The following is a 13,761-nucleotide window of genomic DNA, read 5'->3' as shown; positions in this document are numbered from 1 at the left end:
CTGTGATAGGTTTCTTCCTTTCTGGGTTAAAGTTGTTATAGCACTGGAATTTGTGCCAGGAATTTGAAGAGAAAAGAAATCAGAAGTACTACACCATTCTTCTCACAAAAGAGCTGACATGTACTCAACAAACTTAGCATATATAAAACCCCAAATTTAATTTCTCATTGAAGGCTTAGGTGGTATTTTTCAGGAGTCTAAAATGATTACTAAAGGAAGTGGAAAATCTTAGCAGATTTGGATTTTAATATACATATCTTGCTAGAGATGCCAATGATGAATGGGGTCTAAGGTAGTTGAACCTTGCCAGTTGACTCTGGCTTCCAGCTCATTCCTCCTTTCCTAGCCTTTTTCAGAGTCAAAATAGCAAGTAATAAAGAAGGCAGTGCTGTAATTAGCTAGGGAAACCACAATCAATGTCTTCCCTTGAATTTGTCCAAATGATAAAATAGGAAGGAATCAATAATAGAATTTCTCATTTTTTTGCTTCCTTATTGATAAGTAGTGATATTACTACTGTTAAATCACATCAAATCAGCATGTATGTGCATGTGTATGTGTATATGCCTTTGGACATATTTACTCTTTTACTTGTACCAAGGATGATCAGAAAATACAAGCTTATATTAGTTTCTCATGGAACTAAAATTTTTCACATTTCTGAAAAGTTAAAGTTGTTGGAAATTACATTGTTTTGAAGGGAACATGTTTTTTTTAATGTTTTATTTATTTCTGAGAGAGAGACCGCATGATCAGGGGAGGGTCAGAGAGAGAGGGAGATACAGAATATGAAGCAGGCTCCAGGCTCTGAGCTAGCTGTCAGCACAGAGCCTGACGTGTGGCTCGAACCCACGAACCGTGAGATCATGACCTGAGCCGAAGTTGGATGTTTAACTGACAGAGCCACCCAGGCGCCCCAGAAGGGAAAATCTTAAATATGAGTAGCTTCTCTGTTTTTTATTTTACTTGCCCTTAATTGGGATTAATGCATAAATAATAAAAATAACCTGTTCTTGAGTTTTATTTTCAACACATTCAATCCTACCTCTGCCCTGAGAGATACATAATTGTTTTGCACCTAGTGTGAACAAAATGTTCTTAAAAGGTGGAAGGCAAAACTTAAAGTTACTTCTGAGAAAATGTTTTTTTTTTGAAACCAACAAAATTCATTAATTACATAAAGTTACATTTATAGAGAACATGCCATGCTTCAAAATCTAATAGCAACCTAAAAGTGATGCACACAGTTACAAGAACTCTTTAAGTGAGATGTTAAATTGATGTCTCTCTTATTAGCAGATGAAATGGAAGTTTAGAAAAGCTGAGTAAATATTAAAAGTGAGGGTGTCTGGCTGATTCTAGAGTTGTTGTTTGTCACATAAGAGTAAGGTGCTTTACAAAATGCAGCAGATGTAAAGTTGTCATTGCAAATACTTCTCTTACTCTGAGGTGGGAAGGTGAAGTGATAGCTTGATGATACAGCTTTTACATGAAGGGAGTCAGCCCTGTCCTTCCAATTATGTTCTTTGTCTATTTTCATATGAGGTTGTCCTTTTTTCTAAGAGGGCTTTTGCTTGTACTTTGCATTACAAATATTTCCTCCCAGTTTGACTTTTGCTTTTGCCTTTCTTTATTATCTCTTTAATTTCAAATATATTTAAATTTTCATGGAGTTGGATTTATTTAATATTTTCTTTTGTATATTTTGGATTTCATGTTTACCTATTAAATACTGAAGAGAAAATTTTAATGTGATACAGCTTTGTGTGTTGTTTTTGGCAGAAATATTTCCATTCAGGACCAAATACATTTTATGCAACCAAAAGTTATCTGGGCTATAAGTTCACAGTAATTTTATTTATTTAATTGTGTTAATATCTAAGTGGAAAGTATCCCTAAAGCATTAATATACTCTATGAAAAGAGAAATAGCTTACCATGCACTTAAATTGCAATTCAGCTGAACTTCACTGTTTCTTCTTTAAAATAAAAAATATCTATCTGATTGGTGGTTGTGAGAAGTAAGTGAGATAATATATGCAACCAATCCTGGATACCATTTACTCAGTGCCTACTAAGTACCAGTCATTAAATATACATTATAATATATTATCCTCAAAACGATGCTTTGAAGCAGATATTCCTGCCTTAGATTACAAGTGAGAAAATAAATTTAATGAATTTATGCAACTTGCTCAGCATCTCATGACAAGTGGCAAGCCAGAATATAAATGTCTGAGTGTCTGAAAATAAAAACTATGGTCTGTTCACTCACTCTTCCTGCAACATTATAGGTAGTTATTTGCTTAAATCCTTTCTTCTTTTTATTATTTATCATTATTTAATGTTTGTTTATTTTTGAGAGAGCATGAGCTGAGGAGGGGCAGAGAGAGGAGGACAGAGGATCTAAAGTGGGCTCTGCTCTGACAGCTGTGAGCCCGATGTAGGGCTCAAACTTCCAAACCATGAGATCATGACCTGAGCTGAAGTCAGACGCTTAACCGACTGACTCACCCAGGTGCCCCCAATCCTTTTTTTCTGTCTCTGTTCCCCTTTTTTATCTATTGACTAAGATTCTCAGATGGTCCAAGAGCACTACTTGTGATTATTGGAAGGATTCTTTTTTGCACTGTCCAATAAGGTTTCCTGCCACCACACTTGAAATATGGTTAATGCAACTAAGAAACTGAAATTTTACTTTACTTTATTTTACATTAACTTATATGTGACTACTGCTTGGGACATCATCACCTGAGACATTTGAATGTTCACTGTGTATCAAGTGAGTATAATGTATTGATTAACAATGAGGAAACTGATCATTCTAGGTTGAAAACTTTAGCGGAGGAGCTTATGCAGACACAGCAGATGCTTTTAAATAAAGAAGAGGCTGTACTGGAGCTAGAGAAGAGAATTGAGGAATCTTCTAAGACCTATGAAAAGAAGTCTGAGTAAGTAAAACAAAAATAATTTGAAGGAAGAAAACTTAATTGATGTACAGAATGCTTCAGTTACATGGTATTATGAACATAAAATTTCTGGAAGCTGAAATCTCATTTTAAGTATAAAACTTTGCATAGTTGAGTTACTTTCTAGGACTTTGGAAAAATGATTCTGGGTTTTGTCAGTATAGTGTCCTGATCAAATGTCTCAGTGTTTTAACAGTTTGAACTATTTTCTGGAAAATCCTGTTAGAAGTTGTCTTTATTCCTCTCATCAGTGTCGACCAGATTCACTGTGAATCCCTTGTTCAGAAAGTGGCAGATCAATGTTATCTATACATTGGCTTCCCCTGTGTTAGAAGGAAGCAAATAAATTTATTAGAAAATAGCCATTTGCTTCACTTATAAAAATCCTTCTGAGATTTGCTATGCAGTTTTATCTTACTCTTGTTTCTTGACTTCTGGATCTGTAAATATCTCCTTGGATCCTCTTACTTACGTTACGTTACTTGTCTGTGGATACTACTGTTTTCACTGATTTCAATAATTATGTTTTAAAGTTTAAGTTTCGATCTGTAATTTAAAATTTATAATCTGGCTTTGGTTATTGCTTGCATCTCCAACAGGTGACTAGAGTATGTACATTTCTTGCTATCATACTCTCATAACTGGCTTGGTTTATCAAGATTCTCAAGCAAATTATGATGTGTCAAATTTCTCTGGTCTATACTTGTTCTGTCTACATTACTTCCAGAATTTCTCTACTTCTTTTGAATCTCTGATCCTCTTATCTCCCCCATCATTGTCAGCAGGTGGATATTTTCTACATTACAGAAAAAAATTAGAATCATCAGGTGGCAACTCCCTTATCTTCTGTGACTAGATATCCACATCTGCTGCGTTTGTACCCATTTTCTGTGCTTGCTTCCATAGAGGAACTGATCTTTTTCCTAAACCTATTTCTTGTGCCTATTTCTTATATCATGTCATCTCATGCTTTATCAGAAATTTTACATTATTTTTTATATTTATTATATAATATATACATATATGTTTACCTTTTCTTCTCAATTAGATCCTGTGCTTTTTATTTTTACTTTTATTTAAGTTTGTTTATTTAGGGAGAGTGTGCACGTGCATGCGTGCATGGGGAGGGGCAGAGAGGGGGGGAGAAAAAGAATCCCAGGCAGGCTCTGTGCTGTCAGCATAGAGCCCAACATGAAACTTGAACCCCACAAACCATGACCTGAGCAGAAACCAAAAATTGGACACTTAACTGACTGAGGCACCCTGGTTCTCCAGTGCTCAGTTGTTAAAGGTGCTTAAGTGTTGACTCTTAAAAACAATTTCTACATCTCTGCCCACCCCAGATGACCCTTCTATAATCATAATCATATTTTCCCCCAACTGCGTTTGCCTCCTGTTTTCTTAGTCATACTAGCTTTCTCAGAGTGATTATACTCACTCATTTCTTCAATTCCCATTTAGTTCTCAACCCACATATATCTAGCTTCTTCCCCATCACCACTGAAATAGGGATCTGTAAGATCTCCAGTGACCTCTGTATTGCTAAATTTAACACATATCTTTCTTGACATCCTCTCAGTGTCTGATTTTGTTGACTACACGTTCCTTTTTTTCCTGTTGGTGTTTGGAATCAGATCTTTTGCTTCTCTTTTGAGAAGTCTATTTTGAAATTACTCAAGGAATGGATCTATGCTGCATTCTCTCCCTAGATTGTTTCCTGAAGATGACCCACATTTATTACTCTTGCTCATATTTTTCCTCTGAACTCAATGGCCATGTAGTCAATTGACTACTTAACATGACTCCTTGGATGTCTTAGAAGTACCCTAAATTTGCCATGTCTAAGGTTGCATTAACAATCTCAATACAGGGGCACCTGGGTGGCCCAGTCAGTTGAGTGTCTGGCTTGATTTTGGCTCAGGTCATGATCCTAGGGTTGTGGGATCGTTCCCCATGGCTGGCTCTGTGTTGAGCATAGAGCCTGCTTAAGATTCTCTCTCTCTCTCTCTCTCTCTCTCTCTCTTTCTCTCTCTCTCTTTCTCTTCTCCTCCTCCTCCTCCTCCTTCTTCTTCTTCTTCCCCTCTCCCTCTTGTGCTCTCTGTCTCTCTCTAAAACAAAACAAAACAAAATAAAAGTTTCTATATAAAAAAATCTCAATACAGCCCCACCCAATTCAACCTAATACACTTTTAGTATTCCTTATTTCAGCGAATGACAACATAATCTATTTTATTATACAGCTCAGAATATTAGGGGTCTGCCTTTCCCACTTATACTATAGATCTTACTACAATTTGGGATTAAATAGTATATTGCAATCAGTGAGCTTTTAAAAGATGAGAGCAGGAAAATTTGAGTTATTCTGGGCATTCCTTTAATAAGTCTGGAAAATTTTAGCATTGCATTAATAGAAGATTCCATTTGGATTGTAAAAATAAAATGTATCAACCATTGCACGTATAAAATTAGAAAAAAAAATTGTGTTTTGCTTTTCGGTGTTTGGGAATAATCTCTTCATTGGTTTACAGATAGCCAAGTGGTTCTATTTTTTTATGGTTTCATAAATGCACACATTGGAAATGACTCCTGTTTTAAATTTAGTAGGTATAGGGAAAGACCATAAGATGGTTGACCCTCTCATTAGTATGTCTAACACATTGTTGAAGGAGACAATATTCACAGATTTTCTTAATTCACAGAATTGTGAGATTCTTTGATTTTTTGCCATTTCCTTGACTCACATCTTTGACTCTCTTTTTATCTATGTAATAAATGTGATCTATTCTCTTACACCTATTTATATTTATTGGGAGATTAGAATGGGAGTATAGGAAAGCGGGCTTAAAGAGTGGTGGATATCTAGGAAATAGCATTTCTTGAGTTCTTACTATGTTCCACATATTATGCCAGATGTTTTATATATATTACCACACTGAATGTTAACTTCACTACTCCTTTTATATATTTGCCTGTATGTTACCTTTAAGATTTAGAGAATTAAAAAAAAAAATTACAATTACTTATCTAGTCAGTAGTAGAAAATTCATGAGTTCTTGACTCCACAGCATCTGTTTTTCTGATCACAGCATCTGCTGTGTTATTATTATTATTTTAATAGTGTTCTTATGAGAGTAAGTTAGAAGAGATAAGTATGTCAAACAGTTCAGGGGATGAGTTTTGTTTAAGCCCTTTCTTATCATGGAGTTCTGATTAGCTTCATGGCATAATCTTGAAAATGTTAAGTACATTCATATAACTAAGCAGTCATTGTGAATTTTCATTAATTTAGATATTAGTAGGGTTGAAGTTTGTCTTTGATTATATGTTAAGGTTTTGTGCTGAACAGGAGTGCCTGGGTGGCTTAGTCATTAAGCAGTTGACTCTGATTTTGGCTCAGGTCATGATCTTACCGTTTATGAGTTTGAGCCCCACAGTGGGCCCTGCGCTGCCAAGCTTGCGATTCTCTGTCTCCCTCTCCCTCTGCACCTTCCCTGTATTCTCTCTCGAAAATAAATAAGTAAACTTAATATTCTCTTTTTGCTAAGCAAATAACCTAAAAGAGGGTCTCCTGGAAATATTTGTATTTCAGTTCCTTAATAATTCATAAACATTTCATTCTTTGTGTATGTGTATAAATCTATGTATATATTTAAATACACTCATATAATTAAAAGCAATTTCAGTCTAGTTTTAGAAATAGACTTACAATAATTTTTACCCTGCAGTACTTTTTTTAGCTTCATATGCTGTTAATTGGAAGTGTTAAAAACAATAAAACAGAACTACATTTCTTCACAAATGCTAAAAATATCCTAAGTTAGATATTTACACTTTTAAATTATTGCAGTTATACCAAATTTTTACCTAACAGAAAGCATTATTCATTCTAGTGAAATGCAACATAATAGAGAATTAAAGTTAAAACCTTTAAATTTGAGTTTAACATAAATGTCTCTAAAACATTTTATAGCAACAATGAAAAAAATAAATTATATGAAGAATCATTTGATAGCTTTGATTCCTATAATTGAATAATATATAGTGAAGAATAAACTTAAAGAATGGTTTTATGTGACATTAAAATCACACTAACAAGAATAGAGTTTTAGCTTGTACAAATAATGTAGGTCTCAGCTGAAATGTAGCTATTATAGAATTATATTTTAAAAAATAGAGTAAAAGGAATAGAACCAACCACGTGAAGTGGTATAATTTTAATACAACATGAAAGTGTCACTGTAGTATGTAGAACTTTACTCATTACTTCTAAAGCATATTTATTCAAATGGAAGTAATATCAATCTTCTTCTGATTTATGACTCTTGACTACTGTATTAGAAAGTAGCTTATGGGAAAATACATCAAGCATATGTCATTTATGACTCGGGCATAAAGAACAAGTAATATTACTATTGGTTTTAATGCTTGGCTTAACTTCCAAAAAGTGAATGATTATTCAATTTTGTGTTGTTTGTACCATTATCACCTAATACTTAAAAATACTTTATATGTTATAAAGTCATAACTCTTAAAGCCATGCAGAATCTTTTTTTTTTAATTAAAATTTTTATTCTTATTTACTTTACAGAGAGAGAGAGTGTGAGAGAGAGAAAGAATCCCAAACAGTCTACAGGCTCTGAGTTATCAGCACAGAGCCCCATACTGGTCTTGACCCCATGAACTGTGAGATCATGATCTGAATTAAGTCAGACGTTTAACTGACTTGAGACACCCAGTTGCCCCAAGGCCATGCAAAATCTTAAGACATTTTTTATTTCAACCTCCTTGTCTTTCAAATTATGTAACATCTGAGGCCCAGAAATTTTGAGACTTGCAAAATGTCACATCTAGCTTATAGTTCAGGTTAAGACTTAAGCCATCTACAGTATTGTATAGTGTGCAAATTCAGACACCTTTTATTTTTGTCTCAGGATCTAAAAATTATGTATATTGCAAAAAAGAATGTCCTACCTCTATAGGCAATTATTTCAATAATATTTATTGCATGTCTACTAGGTGCTATGAATACAGTGAAAAGTAGGATATTTATTGTCCCTTGTCTCATGAAGCTTACACTTTTGTGGAGTAGACTAATACAAACAAGAAATTATCATTATGATAATTGCTGTAAAATAAGGAGTTCATATAGAAGAATAATAGAGGAGCTCCTCCTTACAATAGGTTTTTCAAGCTTCTAGAGACTTTTTTCACTCCTTGGCTCTTGGCTCCACATCATAGTACCTTTTCTTCCCTTTTTTGGGGGTCACATTGTCTTCTCTGACATTGTCCTTTTAACTTTCCTCTTATCAGATGCTCACCTGGATAATCTAAAATAACTTCCCCATTCCAACATCCTTAACTTACAAAACTCCCTTTTGCTATATAAAGCAAAATATTCCCAGGTTCTGGGGAGAAGGATGTCATTTTTGGGGGTCTGCCATACAATTGAAGAGATAATCAAATGTAGGTGTTTGCTCCCATAAATATATTTCTTTGAATTTTGTTCTAATGTTTAATTCATATTTACTGTTTTGTAATTATCGCTCCTTATTAGTCATTTCATATTTTATTTTTGGAGTTTATTTTCATTCCTTTAATTATTGTTTTTTTTACTTTGCATTTTTCCTATTGGTCTTTATGAACTTGATTTACAGAAGGTTAATGATAGTAGTAATGGTTTTAGAGCATTATTTATTTTCAAGTATACTTTCCTATTAATTGGTACACATTTGTGAAATCATTCACCCTCTTTTTTGGACTCACTCTGCAAATATATAAATATGTGTTTTTACCATCTTACCTGGTACATTTTAAATCGTTCCTTACCTTTTTGTCATGTGATTCTTTTGGTGGGGAGGAGATGCCAAGAAGGAACCCTCAAGAAGCTTTAAGTTCATATGGCTGTAATCTTTTCCAGAACTCAGTACTTGTAAATTTATATTCACAAAAATTGACTTTTAAATATCAACTTTCTCTGAAGAGATTCACAGAGAAAAATATCTATAACCAATTTATTATGAAAAAGGACTTACTGCCTAATATACAAGCCAGCATGAATTTATCGGGGATCTGTGTGGATTTAGAACACAGTTCACAGATTGTTGAATGATAGTGATATAAATGATAATTGCTGTTTACTAAATTCATACTTTATGGTACGCACTGTGCTAACAAATTTTCAAATATTATCTCATTGTATTCAGAACAACCCTGGCAATTTGATATTATTATTAATGTTTCCAATGCTAAAACTGAAGATGAGAAAATCAGCATGATTAAGCCATTAAGTTGACTCTGTTCTCATTTGATATGATTATACTCTTTCCATTATGCCATGATGATTTTACTTGGGAAGTATTAATGAGCTCTGACAGTATGGTATATCCTTCTTCATTACATTGGCCATGAACGCTACTGGTTAGGGGGGTTTTTCTTTTCAACATTGCTAGGTTTCTGTTATAAATAATCTTGGGCTGCTTGGGTAACTCAGTCAGTTAAGTGTCTGACTCTTGATTTTGGCTCAGGTCATAATTTCATGGTTCATGAGATTGAGCCCTACCTTGGGCTCTGTGCTGACACTGTGGAGCCTGCTTGGGATTCTCTCTCTCTCTCTCTCTCTCTCTCTCTCTCACCTTCTCACCCTCTCTCTCTCTCTCTCTCTCTGTCTCTCTCTCTCTTTATGCCCTTCCCCTGCTCACCTTCTCTCTCAAAATAAATAAACATTAAGAAAAAATCTTACTCATTAGTTCTTTTCCCAAATTTCACTCAGTTCTCTGAGTTCTCTTTTTGTCAATTTCACTTGAAACTCATTGCAGTATAATGAGGAGATTTTAGCTCTCCTGATCGCATTTCCTGAGCTTGTACCCTGCTCAATTTGATTGGAATTGAGTTTTCAAAATATTGATCAACATCATATTTATAAACAGATCTCTTTTAGTGGGCATTTCTTCTATGATTACTTATTCAGTTAGTATTGATCCATATAAATTCCAATTTAAGAAAGTAACATTTTCTGATCTTACTGTCCAGTTTTGAAGTTTTCCCTTATTGACAGTCTGTTGTCACTTACATATTAATTACTCTTTTTCAATAGTACATGGCACAGTTGTTTAAGATATTAATATACTGTATATATGACAGTGTTTCTAGAGTTGTTCCCCACCACCACTCCCTGTTTTCTTTTGGCTTTAATGTGGATGAATTAGTTTGAAATTCCCTTTGGGGCAGATTTCAAGGGATAAGTAAGGCAACATGTGGCCAAATAATTCTTTAAGAATTGGGGAAGTGTATTATCTTTTTAGTGATGTATTGGAAATATCTGGGGACTTATGTTATGCTCATTTCCTCAGTGAGAGTTCACTCTTCAGTCCTCATCAGAACAGCTCTCCCCAACTCTAAAAACACACCCCTCTCAATTTAAACACAGCTTCCTCCCAGATTGTCATCTTGATATGATTTATTTTACTGAGGCACAGATATGACTTCAGCTGTATTCCATTTGAGATTTGAGTAAGTTGAGATTCTGCTTCAGTTATATTAATTCTTTTTAGGCCCTACACTTCTCAACCTAAGTGTCTGTACTCTGTGAGGTAGATGGCTTAGTTGTAAAATAAAATGAACACCATACATTATAATGTATTTGAAAGCATGTTGAATTTGTTTTATGCTTCCATTTTGCTAATGCTAACATTTAGTAACTATCGTGATGACATGAAAGATGTTTAGTTTTATCCTTCTAATGATTCTGAAGGACTGTTATAAAGGTGAAAATGAAAAGAAACAGAAGTGTAATACATGTATAGTTTCCTTTCGAGGGTCTATTTCTTAAAGAAGTTGAAATAATTTATATTTAATGTGTTCTTTTTCAGTATTGTGCTTCTGCTAAGCCAAAAACAGACACTTGAAGAGCTGAAACAGTCAGTCCAGCAGTTGAGATGCACTGAGGCAAAGTTTACAGCACAGAAAGAATTACTAGAACAAAAAGTACAAGAAAATGATGGGAAAGAGCCTCCTCCAGTAGTAAATTATGAAGAAGATGCACGATCAGTTACATCTATGGTAAGCCAAAGAGTAATCAAATGAGAAACTTGAAAGACAAATAGCTAGGTAATAAATGCATACAAAATTTATGTAATACATACAAAATACATTATATATTACATACAGAAATTCTTTTGCTCTGACAAATTATTATGCTTGTTAATATGCAGGCCCTATTAACCTTGTTTGTAAATGCAAAATAGATTTGTCAGTCATGTCACATCACCTGGAGAACACTTTTAGGAACTGCCTGCACAGTTTGAGGAAAAAACTCTTCTCTGGCCTTCAAAACTGAATACAAAGACTGCAAATGTTTTTATTCCTGGAAGAGAGAAGGAAGGTAGGGTGTTATTCTTAACATAGAAGCAAGAAATAAGGAGAAAGCTATTTATTATTATTTTTTCTTAAGAACAGTAGAATCTTATTTATCTGAGATTGATGATATGTTTATTGTTTTACAGTACATTTGATTTTGTTTAAAAATAATTTTTTTTCTTATATTCTTAAACTACAGTAAACACATTCAAATCCACCAACTAGAAATTCAACTTCATTTTATATTTTCATGACCTGTTGAAGAATGCCTAGTATAAATACTTTTCCTCCCCTTCTCTCTCTTCCCTCCTCTCTTCCTCTCTACTTTCCTTTTTTCCTTTCTCCCTTCCATCTTAGGCTGGTGGTTCTCACCAAGAGGGCAGTTTTCCCCTCCAGGGGACATCCATCAATGTATTCAGATATCTTTGGTTGTTACTGTTAGTGGTATCTGATAGGTAGAGGCCCCTGATGCTTCTAAATGTCCTGTGATGTACAAGACAGCCCCTTCCTTCATATTCCCAACAAAAGAGTATCCAATGTAAAATATAAGTAGGGCCAAGGCTAAAAAGCCTGAGGTACGTCCTTGGCTTTTTTATGGATTCACATTTTTCAGAATGTGGTCCATAAATAGAACTATCTTAGTTAATGATGCAATAGCTGATATTTTAGTCATTTTTAGTTTATGTGGTTCTGAATAGTACAGTTTGATTGTTAAACATACTCAAATTAAACATATTCAAATGTTTCCATTGGAAGAAAAGGCAGTATTTGAAAATGTAATAAATGAAAATGAAGTATTTAAATTATTATGGTTATTTTCATTTTTGTTATTAATTGTGCCACACTAATCTGTATATGACGTGATTCGAATTAATGGCAGTGCTCACCAGTACACTTACTCTTCAGTGGTGAATGCTTTTGTGGAAGAGTGCCTTAAGGAACTGTACCACTAAGATGGGCCATCGATTGTGTATTCTTATACACATGATTAAATTGTGTAATCAGAATTAGGATTGTATAGTCAGGTTCTTAGATATATTGATGTTTATTTTGGCTATATAATTCAATTAGAATGAAAGCCCATCTATTTATTTACAGAAATCTAAAAAAATTGTGGAGGCAGATGATATAATCATCTCTGTCAGTAGAAACCATCTTAATGTCTTTTTTTAAAATTTCAGTCTAATTTTGGCCAAATTACCAAGGAGAGAATGATAAATATTAAGTACTGTGTTAAAATTCTCTGTTGTGTGGGTGTAAGTATGTTTCATTTATTCATTTGAGCAATATTTATTGAGTCAAGCACATTTCTAGATGGCTTGAGATACATCAATGAATAAAACTAATTAAAAAAATCCTCTCTTAAAGGTGACATTCTGTGGTGAGTGGCAGTTAATAAATGAGTAATAAGTTATATACTATTTTGGAAGGTGGTAAATGCCAAGGAATAGAAACAGAGCAGGGTAGAGGGTTGGGATTCTAGAAGTTGGGATACTATTTTAAATCCAAGTCAGAATAACAGTTGACATTTGAACAAAGGCTGGAGACCGGGAGCTACTACACCCCTAATTTCTGGGGAAAGAGCATTTCAGTCAGAGAGTGCACCTGTTGCAAAGGCTGTAATGCAGGGGCATGTTGAACTATTCAAGGTATGATTAAGGAAGTCTGAGTGGAGGGGAAGGTGAAAGTATATGTAACGAGATGAGAGAAGTATTAGAGAATAGACCTTGGAGCTTTGTGGACCATAATTAAGGATTATGGCTTTTCTCTGAGTGAAATGGGAAGTGCCTGGGGTGGAGAGTAATAACGGAGGAATGACATGCTATGACTTTTTATTTAGATGGATTGCTGCAGCAACTATGTTCAGAATTTACTTAAGGGAACAAGGATGGAAGAATGAGATTATTGCAGTAACCTACATTATAGAAGATCACCGTTTGAACAGGGATGGTAGCATGGGAAGTAGCAAGAAGTGTTTAGATTCTGTGTGTATTTTGAAGGTTGAGTCCAGGAGATTTCCTGTGGATTAAATATGCGTGATGAGAGAGAATAGTCAAGAATGATTTTAAGGTTCTTAGCAGGAGAACTAGAGGGATACAATTTGTTTCAAGTGCATGGAGAGATTATACCTAAGCAGCTGTGATGAGGTGGAGTAAGATCTCAGTTTGTCTTTCTTAAAAAACAAGTCATTGTCAAAATTTGGTATTTGGGCCTTGTGTTCAAGAGTGCGATTTGGACTGGATATATAAATTTGAGAGTCTAGGTATTACATGGTATTTAAAATTATTTGACTAGGGAAAGCTGGGTGGCTCAGTCGGTTAAGCGTCCAACTTCGGCTCAGGTCATGATCTCACAGCCGGTAAGTAAGTTCGAGTCCCGCATGGGGCTCTGTGCTAAGAGCTCAGAGCCTGGAGCCTGCTTCGGATTCTGTGTCTCCT

General features: G+C 34.5%; 1 protein-coding gene across 1 annotated transcript in view; it reads left to right on the top strand.

Annotated features, from left to right (window-relative positions):
- The window catches only part of FER (FER tyrosine kinase), a 419,902-nt gene that overhangs the window by 105,311 nt on the left and 300,830 nt on the right, over positions 1 to 13,761 (top strand). The window contains exons 9-10 of the mRNA XM_039217958.1: positions 2,828 to 2,950; positions 10,837 to 11,026. Of these exons, the coding sequence (XP_039073889.1) occupies positions 2,828 to 2,950; positions 10,837 to 11,026 (313 nt within the window). The remainder of the gene's footprint in view (positions 1 to 2,827; positions 2,951 to 10,836; positions 11,027 to 13,761) is intronic.

This window comes from Hyaena hyaena, unplaced genomic scaffold, assembly GCF_003009895.1.
Source record: "Hyaena hyaena isolate Hyena2069 unplaced genomic scaffold, ASM300989v1 scaffold_726, whole genome shotgun sequence".
In the NCBI taxonomy this organism is placed as follows: Eukaryota; Metazoa; Chordata; class Mammalia; order Carnivora; family Hyaenidae; genus Hyaena; species Hyaena hyaena.
This window is presented reverse-complemented; position numbering and strand designations above follow the sequence as displayed.